The sequence below is a fragment of the Euprymna scolopes genome, chromosome 22 (genome assembly GCF_053919585.1).
Source record: "Euprymna scolopes isolate OS-2025 chromosome 22, ASM5391958v1, whole genome shotgun sequence".
Taxonomy (NCBI): Eukaryota; Metazoa; Mollusca; class Cephalopoda; order Sepiida; family Sepiolidae; genus Euprymna; species Euprymna scolopes.
Window position 1 is genome coordinate 33,296,900 of NC_136503.1, and position 17,747 is coordinate 33,314,646.

Consider the following 17,747-nt stretch of genomic DNA (forward strand, 5'->3'; position numbering starts at 1 on the left):
TCGCCGAGCTTTCGCCAGTGCTTGTGAAAAAGACATCCTTCCAGTTTCGAATCAGTATCGAGGCGGTGATTGAGGCTGAAGGCGGCTATATTGAATTAATTAAATTGATGTCAGCTCTACTACATAATCCAGTTACCTGAATTGATTTTTCAAATAAATTTTTAAAACATAGCTGTAGTGTTGTTTTCACAGGGTGACCCCCAAAAAACAAAAGCTAAATGGAGGCCATCTAGAACATATGCTGTAGACCCTAGTGTTTTGATATGATGTTTTGAATATAATAAACTAGTTATGACCAAAGTTTCATTTTATTCGAACAAAACACTAAGAAACGGGGCCTAATTAGAGCTGGGACCCGTTTTTTTGTTGGGTCACCCTGTATTAGGGGGCCATTTTTATCGTTTCCCCCATCTATGGTTTTATTTGGAGATAATTTTCTCAGGAGTGAGAGACTAACGTTTTCTTAGATAGTTATTTACTTCTTTAAACTTAACTTTCTAACTTAACGAAATGAGTGACGCGCATGGAGAGACATCGAAGTAACATTCGTCTTGGATTACTAGTTTCTTACATGGCTAGCTCGCATTGCTTCCACCGATACTGATCTGAAACCATAGTTTTCTCTCGTTTGAAAAACGTGACATCATTTGTCACCGTTCGACTCCTATGTTGTCTGTGAGTTCTTAATCCTGCCTCAAATATGTCAGCCGTCTCTGGGGACGATTTTAAATTATTTTAAATTAAATTACCTTTGATATGTACTAAACGTGTCCCTTGTGAAAATTCACACCAGCTTAATCACAACTGTAGCACATGTAACATAATAAATATTGGAAAAATATTACTATTGCTGACATGTGACGTATTTAAAAAAACAAAAATACAGTTTAGAAATAATTCAAAAACTAATTAATTTGGGTTTAGATACTAATTGATCTTGTTTTTGTGAAAAAACATTTTCTTTAATCAAAGAAGCTATAAGCATCTAAACTACGCATAAATACCGATTTCGAGCAAAGTAGCCACATTTGTTTCCGTTATCAATTGACTAAACTAAAACATTTATTTGCTCAGAATCAGTATTTATGCAAACTTCTAACATTTTATAACTTTTAACAGCGTACTATCAACAGATCGCTTCTTGAAGATTATCCTACGGTACGGGTAATACATGTGTGTAAATTTTATCGTTCCTTTATCTATTATATTGATCAACCTATTTCAATATGTTTAGATATTTCTCAAACGATATAATGGTTCTCATTTCAGCCGATGTAACGACTGTACCAGCGATGTCGCTTGCGGTTTTTGTTATGAAAATAAACCACACGTAAATTACGGCACTTGTCTACCAGTCAGCGACACTTCTCGTCTGATATCCGAATTAGGGGCATGTAACTCTACATTAGCTCTTCGGAAATATTCCAGGAAATGGGCTTATAACTATTGTGTCATATCGTTCTCGTGAGTTGCAGTTGCCGCACTCTCATTTTTCCTTCTATTCTACTCTATAGGTAAGTAATATTTATTTTACTAAAAGCATGTTTCCTTTTCTTTATATCAATTGATGACAAAACATTAAGTTCGTGTGCCATGATGATCACTCGTTAACTGCAAATAGAAGTTTTCATTAAAATACGCCGCTGATATATATACATACATATATATATATACATATATATATATGTATGTATATATATATATATATATATACTATTTTTCGGATTTTCCTTTTAATTGAGCATTCTGTTGGATTTCTTTTTCCAAAAAAACTAATCATATATATATATTTTTAAAATTAAATATGTTTTTAACTCTTTTTCAAGATGTCTTTTAACATGTTTTATTAATCATTTGTTCATATTATAAGATCTATTTCCTTTTCGGTTTTATTGAGCTTTTACATTTGGTTGAGATTACTTTACTTGAAAATATTAACTCTTTAATTTTTATGCATGAGAATGCACCATTATCAAAAACTTAATAATTGTCATCAAAAACTCTCTAATTATTATCAAAAACTTAATAATGATTATCAAAACCTTAAAACTTATTAGCAAATACTTTTAATTATTACCAACTCTTACTAATTCTTACTAACTACTAATTGTCTGTATTTTTGAGATGAGGTGTTTTCATTGATTGAGATTGTCGGACTGACTTCCTCATCTTGTTTGTTAACGTCACAACGTTTCAGCAGTTTTGCCCTCCGGCTTCATCAGGTGTTTTGTATCGAACCGTTTGTAAGGAGTCTCGCACCCAACCCTTTATTATTATTAGGGGGTACCGTGTTCGGACTCCAGCTAGGCTCTGGGACATAGTTGCTGATTCTCTGTTTTGAATGCTATTTTTTCACTGCCTTCGTGCAGGATTGAACTCAGCACCTTTGGGTAACTGTAAACTGTGATACAACGTCTAGGATCACTCGGCCATATGTCACTTGGACAATTCTTAGTTGGTTTTTGTTAATGTTAAACCTATGTTGTTATTCAAGGTTTTCTCTCTCTATCAGAAGTGTCCAAATTGCATTCAGCTCTATGCTTGGTTTGCTCAGTAGGTTGTTATGTCCGAGCATGTGAGCTGTTTCTTTAAGTTTTCTCACTTTCCAGTGGGTCTCTCTGTTTTGTATTTTTACTTCATCCCATAGGGGGCGATGATCCCCCCTCTCCATCCAAACATGGTTGGCTATACCCGATTTTTCCGTCTCCCCTTTAGTCACCGCTTTTCGGTGTTCTTCCACCCTTACTTTAAGGGGGCGGCATGTTTCACCCTTGTAAACCTTTCTGCAACTGCATGGGATGGAGTATATGCAGTTTTTGGTCATGTTCTCCTCCATGCGGGGCTTCACTCGTACCAGGTGTCGTCTGAGTGTTGACTCGCTCTTGAATACCGTCCTGATGTTGTAGGGGGCACATATTCTCTGAATCTTTTCGGAGGTGTCTCGTATGTATGGTAGGCAGACCGTTGGAGGTTTTTGGGTTTCATTCTCCTCTCTTATACTATTAACACGTCTGGTGGATAGTATGCTATCGGGGTAGTTGTTACGACGGAGGGTATTCTTCAACCTGACCATTTCTTGGTGGTATGTAATGGTGTCGCTACTTATTGTCTCTGCTCGATGTTGTAAGCAGCGTGCGATTCCATGTTTGATACTGTATGGGTGATGGGAGTTGAAGTTAAGGTATTGTCCGGTGAAGGTAGGCTTGCGATATACGGATGTCTTAAATCCATGCTCTGTGCTTGTTATGAGTATGTCAAGGAAGGCCAGTTGGTTATCTTTTTCTTTCTCCATTGTGAACTGTATCGATGGTCTTATTGAGTTCACATAGTCTAGGAGAGCCTGTATGTCTTCCTGATGGGGCCAGAGTATGAAGGTGTCATCAACGTATCTTAGCCACATGGTGGGCTTTAAGGGAGCTGAACCTAAGGCCATGTCTTGGAAGTATTCCATGTATATGTTCGCCATCACTGGTGATAATGGCGAGCCCATAGCTAGCCCCTCCTCTTGTCGATATAGGTCAGTACCCATTCTGAAGTAGGTTGTTTCTATGCAGAATGTTTAGGTTTAACATTAATAAAAAAACAACTAAGTGACCAAAAAACTTACTAATTATTATCAAAAACTTACTAATTAATATCAAAAACTTACTGATTATTACAAAAAACTTACAAATTTTTATCCAAATCTTACTAAGTTTTATCAAAAAGTTACTAATTATTATAAAAAACTTACTAATTATTATAAAAATCTTACTAATTATTATAAAACAACTTACTAATTATTATCACAAACTTACTAATTTGTATAAAAACTTACAAATTATTATCAAATAGGCACTAATTATTATCAACAACACACTTATTACTATCAAAAACTTATTAATTATTATCAAAAACTTACTAATATTTTATCAAAACTTACTAATTATTATCAAAAACTTACTAATTATTACCAAAAGTTAATTATTATTAAAAAAATTACTAATTATTATCAAAAAACTACTAATTATTATCAAAAACTAACTAATTTTTATCAAAACCTTGCTAAATGTTATAAAAAACTTACTAATTTATATCAAAAACTTACTAAGTGTTTTCAAAAACTAACTAATTATTATCAAAAACTTACTAATTATTATTAAAAACCTTACTAATTATTATAAAAAACTAACTCTAATTATTATCAAAACTTAATAATTATTATCAGAAACCTTAGTAATTATTGTCAAAAACTTTCTAATTATTATCAAAAACTTACTAATTATGATTAGAAACTTACTAATTATTATAAAAACCTATTAACTATTTTCAAAACCTTACTAATTATTATTAAATACTAACTAATTATTATTAAAAACTAACTAATTATTATAAAAAAAACTTCCTAAATGTTATCCAAAATTTACTAATTATAATCAAAACGTACTAATTATAATCAAAATCTTACTAATTATCAAAAACGTACTAATTATTCTCATAAACTAACTAATTATAATCACAATCTTACTAATTATAATCAATATCTTACTAATTATTATTAAAAACTTATTAATTATTATAAAAATCTGTCTAATTATTATCAAAAACTTACTAATTATTCTCATAAACTATCTAATTATTATCAAAAACTTAGTAATTATTATCAAAATCTTACTAATTATTATCAAAAACTTACTAATTAATCTCATAAAATTACTAATTATTATCAAAAACTAACTAATTATTATCAAAAACTTACTAATTATTATCAAATCTCACTAATTATTATCAAATACTTAATAATTATTATAAAAAAACTTACTAATTCTCATCAAAAACCTAACTAATTATTATCAAAAACTTTCTAATTATTATAAAAAAAGCTTTCTAATTATTATAAAAAACTTTCTAATTATCATAAAAAAACTAACTAATTATTATTAAAAACTAACTAATTATTATAAGAAAAAACTTACTAATTATTATGAAAAACTTACTAATTATTATCAAAAATATCCAAATGTGTCCTTGATCCTTTCTTCAGCATGGTTGTTCTATTAATTAGAGCTTTGTTTTCGTTTTGTAAATAACTTATCTTTTTGGGACATTCTCAAAGCTCATTTGTCTTTGTGGTTGGCTTCCAAAGTTTAAGATATACCTTTCATCCACTGATTCACTCGGATTTTTTTGCTTGGACCCTTGGAACTTTATGAAGATCTAGACAATATCAGCCTTAACTAACTAACTTACACCTTTTGCGCTAAAATTCCTATTTGCGCACTAAATTCTATCTAATGACCTGCTTTTTGTGATTTTTCTTTTCTCTCATCAGAGCTTCTAAGATCCATCACAGATATACCACATTCATGCGTCTCTAAAAAAACACACGGTTATATCTTCCTACGTACTGATGGTATAGTTTACTTTTACAAAAAGGTAATAGTCTAAAGAATTATTATCTAAAAATGAAAATATAAAAATATTGAATAGTAAAGTTTTTATGTAAGAAATAAAATGTACATATCTAAAAGAATATAATTTTTAGCTAAAATGAAAATGTAATTATATAAAAACTTATTATGTAAAAAAGAAAAAGTCGCTGGAAAGATGGTGGGATCCTTCTATGCTCCAGAAGATATCTCACTACTGATGCAATTCTCTACCTATATGAAAGCCAAATACGTCCAAGGATGGAATACTGCTGCCATATCTGGCCAGGAGCTGCTAAAAACAGCCTATCCTGCCTTGACAGTACAAAATAGACTTCGTGGTGTAGTGGGGGATGCCCCTTTCTCTTCCCTGCAACCTCTCTCCCACAGAAGAGACGTTGCAAGCCTATCTTTGTTTTATCGTTATTTCCATGTCAGGTACTCGTCTGAGCTCCAATCTCTGGTCTCCCCTCGCCACGAAAAACACTCGTCTAGCTGAATCAACTGTCAAAACTTTCCCACTTTTATTTATGCTTTAAAAAAAACTTTCCCCCACTCTTTATCTATGCCTAAATCAAAACGTAGATTCCATGAACAAAGCTTCTTTCTTAGAACTGCACGCCTGTGGAACTCTGTTCCGTCTGCCTGCTTCCCACCTGACTACAACCTGGATGTCTTCAAGTCCAACGTAAACGAATTCCTGATGAACCGCCCCCTTAAGTAGACACTTTATTAAATCTCCACACTAACGTACTGTACTTACAATAACCCTTATTCCTGAGTGGCTTCCGGGCCTTGATAAGTAGTGACCACCTTGTAAAAAAAATTACGGATCTAAATAAGATGTTATTATTAAAAAGTTAAAATGTAAGTACCTAAAAATGAAAATGTAAGAACAGCGATTATTATTAGTTCAGGTGCGTCAGCTTGCAAACATTTTCTTTATTTTCTTTTATTGATTGTGTTCATCTTAGTGTAACATGAAGTCACTACTTCAAGTAATTAAACGATATACCGGAACCGGCGTTGATTTTTACAGTTTCAATGTTTGTGCTCGGATACATTCCATATGAATAACTGACAACTCTAGACGGAAACATGAAAAATATACTTATAACCTCTCATAATATTCTTCATCACTTACTGGACTATCTGTCCATCACATTACTTTTTTCCTCGAGTGAATCTGGGAAAAAACATGCGGAAGGAATTTTTCTATGCAAATTGTGCTTCTCTCTTTCTTTTTTCTCATAGATCATCGGTGACTATTGTTCCGGACATTCGTCTATTTCTCTTGGACTATTCCCATCTTCATGTGGTTTATCAGTTTTCCATGTTATCCGTCGGATAACATTTTCGTCGTCAAACCGACGGATTATCTGAACAATTTTTACGGCTTATGGGCAAATAAAAGGAAATGGATTACGAGCAAATAGAAAGAAAAGTGCTGTTTTTTTTAAATATATGTAAAAACCATTCACTTCTATCCTTCCATCAGATTATAACGACTCTAAAGAAAAAAACATGAAAAAATTGTTAATCAGAAAAAGAGCATTTGTCAACAAAAAAATCAGCATATATCTTTTTTGTGCTATTGTCTTTTATAGGTTACTGGCTGGTGATTATCGTTGCGGATATTTGTACCTTTCTCCTGGATTATTTGCGTACTCCCATGGATTATCATTTTTGTACGTTGTCCTTTTTTATTACACACTTAGATTAGTATTTTCATCGTTAAACGATATTTCTGAACCATCGGTTTTACGTCATACAAGTCAATGAAACGGAAAGGGTCATTTACTGTGCCGATATACATAAAAAGTTTTGAAATTGTATTTACATCGTAAAACGGATTGAGTATAAGCATTTTGAACAATATATTAAAACTGTTATACATTTCTGTTTGATACCAACACAGCCACTCGTTTTATGTCATTCGAGAAAGAAAAAAAAGAAAAATACAATATTTCCATTTTTAAATTCTAATTCTTCATCAATTAAATGGAGGTTGTTCCGCTTTGTAAAGAGAAGGAAAAACCGTCATCATCTGAATCAACAAGAACAATGTATTACCTGGCTTTTATAGCCAAATCATCGTCGTTCAGTGCCGGAACCGAAATGGGTGCAATGTCGACGTCCATTTTACTTATCCAGAACATTGTCTCTATGCACATGACTCCACTTTGGAAGTCACTGATTTTGGCGGGAGCTCTGCCCAGCGCCGCCATTTTCTCTGTGATCGGAGGTTGCTTCAGCGACAGATTTGGTCGCAGGAAATGCGTGATGCTTTCTTGTTTCTGTTACATTATAGGGTCAATCATCACAGTTGCGGCCAACAGCAGAGAGGTACTGTTAATCGGACGTCTTATAACTGGAGCCGGAATAGGTATGTGCTGTTTTTTAAATATTTGTACGCATTTTCTAAGATGAAAAAATTTCATTATTATTTTGAATTAGCTATCTTTACCCGGTACTGCCCTGGATTCATAAATATTATTTGATTAAAAATTCATTTTTTAATAAATTTGCAAGTTATAAACTGATGAAAAATACTCGCGTAAGAGAGATAACTTTTATTTTAATCTTCAAGTAGAAATAGTATCACCCTTATATTTTACGGTTGGTGGGTTATTATGTAAGATGGACAATATTATAACACTCTTCCTAGAATGAATAAGTATTAAAATATTATAAAATATTTTAAAATTAATTTTTAAATAAAAATATATTGCTCAAAAAATAAAGATAGTTTTAAGAAGAAAAAATAGTTTCAAAAGTTTAATGAGAACAGATGCATTTGAGTGTATGTCAGACTTATTGATTAATGGTTATCTAGCTTATCGTTTTTAGGCTCCATGGACTCAGTTAACCAAATGTCTGTTCTAACAGTAGTAACGTATGGTATATACGTTGCCATACTATTCATATAGTTAAGGCAATGGCAGAAACCTTAGAAAAAGGTATATTCTAAAGAGTTCGTTAAAAAATTAATGAGGTAAAGTAATATTCAATTCAAGATATTTCTTATCCCTAGTGGAATTAGGTTGTAAATGGATGTCACAGTCAATACTAACTAGCAGGGGATGCTCGATTTCGCCGTTCGTAAAATTCGCTTAAATATATTTAAATCTATGCAGATTACGTAATTATTATTACAGAACCAATTTGCGATGACACACACATACAAACACACACACACACATATATATATATATTATATATATATATATATATATATATATATATATATATATATATATATATATATATATGGTTAACGTAAAAAAAATTTACATAAATGTTTAAATTTCAACGCTATTTCACGCGGTTAACTGTAGCCGAATCGATACGATCCTTGCTAATGAAACCAGAGATGACTTTTATTTCTCTGTTCGAATCTGTCGACTGGTGTTAATCGTGACACCCTACACTAAAGATTCCCGAAAGAAGGAAACACTAGTGTCAGTAGGTATTTAATTATTATAGTAAATAATTATGTCATCCCCTTTAAGAAACTCTTTTCTTATCGTTGAGCACTTTCAGTTGAATTAATTCTATCAATTTCGCTCTTAGATCATAGATCATCATATGATCATAATATATGATTAGATCACTCTTACTGACATAAAAATAAAATGTTAAAAAATATTTAAAAATAAAATGTTGAAATTTCAACGTTATTTCACGCGGTTAACGGTCGCCGAATGGATACGGTCCTTGCTAAGAAAGCCAGAAATGGCTTCTGTCACCGGGTTCGAATCTTTCACTGAAGATTCCACAAAGGATGAAACACTAGTGTCTGTAGGTTTTTCATTATTATAAAAATAATTATATATATATATATATATATATATATATATATATATATAGTACATATTTCAAAGTTTAAAATAAATGACGTCAGTGCCATCAATCACAATTGGAACAAACTCTTAAAGCTCCAGCGGCGTTCGTTACTATTTGAGCAAACAGATAGATGATGACGTTAGAAAATTCAACTATTTTTACGCGTATACAAACTATAATAGAAATGTCGGCAAGTTTAAATGAACATTTAGAATTTAAACTTACTGACTTCTGTACGCGTTATTCATCCAGCTAAACAAATATTTTCCACGTCATAAACAATCTTTGGTGAATGACTACTATTTCTTGTTAATGTCAGTGTTATGTGACTAGTAGATTAAGAGTTTATCGGTTAAATATTTTCACAGACAAACACACATAGATACATCTAATGTTTTATTTATGTAGATAAGACTAAGCTTCTTGACTTTAATATCATAGTTTCTTATATAGTTCCCGCATAAACATGTTTTCAAATGCAACACAATATTAGCTACTATTATTTTCTCTACCGCTCTCCCTCGACTCAGGACTGCACCATAATAAACAAAGTATCTGACAGCATAGACACGGCACTGTCCCTCGACACTAGCGCACAAATACATGTATTTGGTGACTTTAATCTCCACCACAAAAACTGGCTTGGATTCTCTACTTACACAGATGCAGCGGGCAGCACAACTCATAGCTTCACTATATCTCACTCCCTATCACAAATTGTTACGTTTCCAACCCGTTTCCCTGACCAGGAAGAACAACACGCATCACTTCTAGATCTGTTTTTGACCACAGTTCCCCATGACTGCATAACGAAGGCCCACAGCCCACTCGGGAACGCTGATCATGCAGTGATAATGGTTGAAATCGCCCTAAAATCTAGAGCCAAAACTGAAAAGCCAGTGCTCAAAACAACGAGATATTATAATAAGGCTGACTGGGAAGCCATCAGGGAACTAATTAGAGATGCCCCATGGAGAAATATTTTCTCTCTCCCTGCTGAACAATGTGCAAACGAGACCACTGACTGGTTCAAAGCTGCAATCGAAGCGCATGTTCCCATGCGGAAATTCTATAGTAAGCCCCACTCTCCCCAATGGTTTACGTCGACGTGCAACTGCCATTGCTCAAAAGCAGCATGCATACCGTAGGTTTAACCGACATAAGTCCAGTTCAAACAGACTGAAGTATATAGAAGCTAGAAATAACGTTAAGAAAGAAATAGCGACAGCTAAGAGAGAATTTACGGAAACCACTAAAAAGCGCATTGAAGCACAAAATCTAAGAACTCGAGACTTCTGGAAAATCTACAACAGTGTAGTAAATAATGGGCAATCAACAATTCCCCCACTAACCAACAATCACGAAGTTGTCTCCTCAGCAACCGACAAGGCTAACATGCTTGCCAGTCGGTTTGCCTCAAACTCCACACTAGACCCTTCTAACCACCCCCTACCTGACTTTCCTATGCGGACAGACGCCACGCTAGACGATCTGAAAACCACCCCTGCTCAGGTGCATGCTATCATAAAAAACCTTGACACTTCAAAAGCATGTGGACCCGATCTTATCCCAGCTGTGCTATTAAAAAAGTGCTCAGCCGAAGTAGCTCCAGTTCTCTCCAAACTTTACAACAAATGCCTTAATGAAGCTTGCTTTTCGGGCTGTTGGAAAACTGCTTCTGTTGTACCAGTATTCAAGAATTCTGGCGAAAGGACAGACTCATCAAATTATCGCCCCATTAGCCTTCTCCCACTTTTTGCCAAAATATTTGAGACCATAATTAACCATGCTCTAGTCCATCATCTTACAGATGCTAAACTACTGACTGACAAACAATATGGATTTAGACAAGCCCGTTCCACAGCAGACATCCTAACTGTAATCTCTGAACGTATATACCATTCACTGGACAAAGCGGGGGAGGGCAGAGCGGTAGCTCTAGATATATCTAAGGCTTTTGACAGGGTATGGCATGAGGGTCTCCTCAGGAAAATCAGATCATACGGTATCACTGGTAGAATACTTAACATAATTAAATCCTTCTTAGATAAGAGAAAAATCCAGGTTGTCCTCGACGGTTGTACATCTAAACAATATGATATAAATGCGGGGGTGCCCCAGGGTTCTATCCTTGGACCTCTATTGTTCCTGATATTCATAAATGACCTCCCCGACAAAATTGCCTCTGAGATGGGTATATATGCTGATGACACTACACTCTATAGCAGGCACGACAGGAAGACGAATGAACACATGTCTAAAGAAATGGCAGAAACACTAGAGGAAGACCTCCAATCTGTAGTGGAATGGGGACAAAAGTGGTTGGTCGCGTTCAATGCTACCAAGACTAAACTAGTTTCATTCAATAATTACAAGAAACCCTCTCTACCACCCATAGCAATGGCCAACGACTCTTTATCTGAGAGTCCATCTTTCAAAGTCCTTGGCCTAACGTTCACAGGAAACATGAGTTGGAACAATTACATTGAAGGCATTGCCAGGGCTGCTGCAAGAAAGGTGGGCTCTCTCTACCGTGCTAGAAAACTACTAACACCCGAAAGTATCCTGTACCTCTATAAGGCCACCATTCGCCCATGTATGGAGTATTGCTGCCACATCTGGGCTGGTGCATCTGCTACTAGTCTCTCGCTCCTCGACAAGGTTCAAAAGAGAGTCGCAAACCTGATAGGCCCTGAACTGGCATCTAAGCTTCAGCCTCTGTCCCATCGACGAGATGTTGCATCCCTCTGCCTTTTCTACAAGTATTTTAGTGGTGAATGCTCTGACGAACTGCAATCACTTGTGCCCCCACGACGTGAGCACCCTCGACAAACCCGACAGGCTGCTAAATCCCACCCCAACACTGTAGAGATCCCTAGATGTAAAAGATCTTTTTACTCCAATAGTTTCTTTCCCAGAACCGCTAGACTCTGGAATTCCATTCCAGGTCCCTGCTTCCCCAACAGTACTGACGTGCAGAAGTTCAAGTGTAACGTGAACCGACACCTTGCTGCCCAAACCCCAACATAGTACCCCAGTAGTTGTTGCCCCTGATAGTAGCCCCATACACCAAAGTGGCAATTTGCCTTGTTTGGGGTGAAAATGTAATAAAAAAAAGTAATAATATACCTTGTTTGGTATGAACAAGAGTAAAAACAAGCCCTTAAATGTAGTCGCTAGCAGCCACCTCACAATTTTTCCATTTTCCTAGATACACATTATCATAGACAAATGTGGCTCGACGATGCCCTTCGGATGACAGTTTCGAAAATTGGACTTACTCTTTTTGTACTTTCTCTTCGTGGTTTATGTTGACTAAACTGCATTGCGGCAGAATCCTCCGAAAATGGAGTACTGTTATCTCATCTGGGTAGGAGCTGATTGAGGCATACTTTCGTGCCTTGACATGGTCGAATACCGGCTTTGGAATTTAGTAGCTGAGATCGTTTCTCCTCCCTGAAACCTCTTTCTCACAAAAGAGACGTTGCGAACCCATCTCGACTTTATCCTTATTTTAATAGCAGGTACTCGACTGAGCTTTAATCCATGGGCCCTCATGAAAAAAAAATCACAACAAACATTCGGCGAGCTACAAACACTGTAAGGATTTCCCATCATTCTCTCTATATATATTTAAATCTAAATGCAAATTCCATGAACAGAATTTATTTTCTAGAATTACTCGCCCTTAAAAATCTGTACCGCGGAACTGCCTTACCGCTTACTACAACATGGTCGTCTTCAAGTCCAATGTAAACAAGTTCTTGTTGAGCCGTCCTGACTTTCACAAAAAGACACTCATCTATCTGAAACGATTATCAATAATTTCCCCTTAGAATTCCCCACAAATTGAACCTGCAAGGTTGCGAGCGGTTTATCAGGCCTCCAGGGCCACACCCGTGTTCTCAGGTCAGGTGAGCTAGCCTCGAGGTGTAAATATTATTTTTGCAAAACATGAATTCTCACCGGCTCACCGAATATGTTTTCGCTCAACTTATAAAATGACATTGTTGTTGAGTCATTTAGTATTTTATGCTTTTCTCTCGGCAGGGAATGTTGCTGATGCCCGGGTACACCATATTTAATAAAGAGTCACGTTTGCCCGTTTTCTCTACTGAATTTTATGTTTTCGCTCCCTCTTTTGCTGAGCTCAACCGCCCTCTGGGACGGCCATGTCATATTTCGCCTCCCTGGACTCACGGCTTCCGGAGAGAAGAATTCAGTTTAACTCATCCACATACAATGCTTACCCCTTAACTGGCCTCTCACCGCACTACCATACCAGCTGGTTCAATCGGCCGCTTCTCCATTATTAGTTCACATTTCAAGAAAATAAATGAGAACTCGAGTTCACAACAACCCCCAGGTGATAGGTTCCAACATCAGCTCATAACCCGAGCAATTCACATTCCTGGTCTTCATTAGAAGCTCAAAAGTTCAAAAGTCAATGATTATACCTGCTCAATAAATAAAATGTTCAATACAAATATTCATCGTCTTTTCAATTAATAAAATTTCCACCTTTTTTCCAACATTATCAATACAATTCAACCAAATGAATAATTGTTTTTTTTTCAATCAATAAAATGTTCCTCCTTTTTTCAATAACATTATCAATAAAAATTCAGATTAATAATTGTCTTTTCTCAATCAACGAGATGTTTCTCCTATTTTTCAGTAACATTATCAATAAAAATTCAGATTAATAATTGTCTTTTCTCAATCAACGAGATGTTTCTCCTATTTTTCAGTAACATTATCAATAAAAATTCAGATTAATAATTGTCTTTTCTCAATCAACGAGATGTGTCTCCTATTTTTCAGTAACATTATCAATAAAAATTCACAGATTGATAATTGTTTTTCTTAACAAATAAGATGTTTCGCTTTTTCTCAATATTGTCAATACATTTCAAACGTCAATCAATAAAATGTTCTCTTTCTCTATTCGGAGTAGCCAGTACCCTCGCTTTATTGAACTAGCCCATCTTTCTCTTACCTTAACTGGTCACCATCAGAGCTCTCTTTAGCCCATCCACGGGTCATTCCTTTGAAAAAAAATCAGAAAGACAGAGAAGAAGAAAAAAGATCAAAGTTACTCTCAATGGCTCCACAACTCGTCTTTCGGATTCTGACACGTATGCTGTCTTTCTCTGTTCGCTTTACACCAGGAATTTGTTTTTCTCCAGATGGAGTCACATTGGCTGCAGGTGGATTTTTACTGGAGTCACTCCCGTCATCGGCGCAACCAACCTTGAGATGCCTTTCATTGTCCCTCATCCTCATTCGCTTCCTCACACACCATACCACTGCCGTTAAAATCACACCCAGCAGTAGTAGTATAATTACCACCGCCTCCACCACCGTCAATTTACGGAAGATATCTCCTGATTCTTTGGCCTCCAGACCTTCCAAACTGGTCCGTAATTCTCTCAAATCTACCTTACTTAGTTATTTTAAGGCCTTTGGCAACCAGAATCGGGTTGGAGATGGCGATTAGCGAGCCAGGGGATCCCAGAGGATAGTGAAGTTGCTCAGTTGGGCGTTTACCCATTCTACATTAGGCGATCTAAGAAGAAACCGTTCCTCGGCCTGGTAATACGCGGGCAACCCTATACCCTTTCCATAGGCCCCACATCACTTGTCTTATTCTACCATGGTCAAAGGTGACATTATCTTAATTTGCTGGCGGCTGCGTTGCCGCACACCCTGGATAATTCTAGTTTCCGTTGAGCGAATACCAACCATGTTTCCTCCGCCACTCTCACTGTCAACGGCAGTGACCTCTCGTTCGTAACCTCGACTCTACATACGTGATTTATCAACCTATCATCCCTCTTAAACAGTTCCAATACGCACAGCTCATGATTTCCCGTTACATATATCGGACTTTGGGATTGACAGATCCTTGGGCCATTACTTGGACATGTTCCCGTTTCCCGCTGGGTCAACATGAATTTATCTCAAGCTATATTCAATGTTATACATGGTTACACTCGATATTTAGCCACCAGCCTCAATTGGGGCGTGTCCAGGTGGCATGGAATAGGCGGGGGTATAGTTTGATAAACTTTGTATCGACCTCCTCGATCCCAGAGGGGTATACACACGAACACCAATATCTTCCCAGCATTCAGCTGCGCACTACACCTGAGGGTGTTATAATATTCCCACAACCTCTGGGCTCACTGAAAGTTACAGACGAGACAATAGTTTTTGTCTTATATCTTCCAACACTCTTCGTAGCGGATCGGGGTTAATCATACTGGGGGTGGGCAAATATCTCAGCGCCAGGGCGTTCAGCTGCGTCCTGAGATGACCGGTTTATCCAACAAGTCTGTGCAGACTGCCGTACTCGGCTTAACATATGCATTAGTTGGAAGTATCACTGTAAGGAAACTTTCCACATCAAAAATTCCGTCTCAATTATACTGGGCATATTACAGACTTTCTCGTGCAGAATTTGCAATTGGCCGGCAATACCCTTCCTATTTCTTGCATCTCTACCCTTGTAATATTCAATATTGATAGCCCCTCGTTATTGACTTGTATCAACGTTTTCCGTCCCATTTCTAGGTCTTTTATCCGCCACTTAATTAACCCAATATGTTTTTCGGTGACCACTCCGAATAGGGCTTCTCGGGTCTTATCGATTATGGGAAGAACCGCTCTCTTGGGTCTAATCTCTAGTTCTCTTAACCTCTGTAAATTCTACTACTACTCTTTTGTAAGTGCTAAAAATTATCTTCTCGCCTCATCGCCCTTTTAGGGCCTATTTCGGGGACCTCAACAGCCCCCGTGACGGTCATATCAAATGTGTAGAGTTCCCACACTGACATTAAACTGTGTACTTATTGTCTTTATAGGCGCACGGCGCTCCGTGAATCATTATCATGAAATTCTTTTTTTCTCTCTCTTTTGCCCAATCAACTCTAGTGTTCTTCCTTAATCTACCAACACCTCTCATACACTCTAACATACTCCATTCTTTCCTTGTATTTCTTATACAACTCAAAACTAATGTTCGATTCATGCAAGAATGTCGAAAAGCAGTTCGAAGTATTCCATACATGTATACATTTTTTCACAGTGTAAAACACAATTTTCGCAAGTTTAAGACAGAATTTTATTGCATCTCATAATTCTAAAGTGTCATCTCGTTCAGATTGAATTTTTTTATATCCACCAGCCTTTTTTTACATGGAGATAACCAATTATCAAGGCCCGGAAGCCACTCGGGATAAAGGTTATTGCGTGTACAGTAATCAAGTAATCAATGGGATAGTATCGTAGTAATCATTAGTATTAGAGATTTGATAGAGTGTCTTACTTAAAGGGGCAGTTTGTCAGGAATTTGTTTATGTTGGACTTGAAGACATCCAAGTTGTAGTCAGGTGGGAAACAGGCAAAGAGAAGAGAGTTCCACAGTCGCGCAATTCTAAGAAAGAAGCTTTGCTCATGGAACCTACGTTTAGATTTAGGTTCAGATAAAGAGGGGAAAATTAATGACAGTAGTTTCAGCTAGACGGGTGTTTTTCGTGAAAGATTGGCGAGGGGGGACCAGAGATTGGAGCTCAGACGAGCACTTGCCATGGAAATAACGATAAAACAAAGACAGGCTCTCAACGTCTCTTCTGTGGGAGAGAGGCTGCAGGGAACAGAAAAGGGCATCCCCAACCAAGCTGCGAAGTCTATTTTGTACTCTGTCAAGGAAGGATAGGCTGCTTTTAGAAGCTCCAGCCCAGATGTGGCATCAGTACTCCATCCTTGGACGTACTTGGCTTTTATACAGATGGAGAATTACATCATTAGTGAGATATCTTAGAATTATCCTACCATTTTCCCAGCGGCCTTGGCAACAGACCTGATGTACGTTTTCCATTTCAGATCAGGAGTAAAGGTCAAACCCAGAAGCTTGTCAAAACATGGAGCCTCCCCAAGGCGAGAGACATCCATTTCAATTGATACCAGATGGGAATCAGAGCGATGATGTAAAGATAGAAGCTTGGTTTTGGATGCATTAAAAGTAACAAGCCACCTCTTCCTCCACTGTACCACGCGCTCAAGATCAGAGGAGAAAGGATTAGAGAGAACTTGTCATTTACGGCCTTTGATGTGTTGCCATAGATAGTCGATGTCAACGAATGTTTTAAGTATGTGTTTTGGGAGATCATTGATGTAGATCAGGAATAGAGTTGGGCCAGGATTGACCCCTGAAGGTCTCCAGCATTAATAATGTGGGCCTCTGATGTCTGCCCATCAACCATAGTCTTATGAACCTATCGGAGAGAAATGATTTAATAATTGAGAAAGCATTTCCAGTGATACCCTAGCTGGAAATCTTGTGAAGTAAGCCCTTATTGCATACCTTATCGAAGGACTTCGATATGCCAAGGGCAATTGCCCTGGAAAGCAAACCTTTGCCAAGATATTCACTAATCCTATGAGATATTGTTACATATAGGCCTTTTCTTCTTTTTCTTTTTAATATTT

General features: G+C 36.6%; 1 protein-coding gene across 1 annotated transcript in view; it reads left to right on the forward strand.

Moving 5' to 3' along the window:
- Nucleotides 1-1,284: 1,284 nt before the first annotated feature.
- The window catches only part of LOC145243780 (proton myo-inositol cotransporter-like), an 87,459-nt gene continuing 70,996 nt past the window's right edge, over nucleotides 1,285-17,747 (forward strand). Inside the window, exons 1-2 of the mRNA XM_080106821.1 lie at nucleotides 1,285-1,514; nucleotides 7,016-7,794. Of these exons, the coding sequence (XP_079962947.1) occupies nucleotides 7,410-7,794 (385 nt within the window). The 5' untranslated portion in view covers nucleotides 1,285-1,514; nucleotides 7,016-7,409. The remainder of the gene's footprint in view (nucleotides 1,515-7,015; nucleotides 7,795-17,747) is intronic.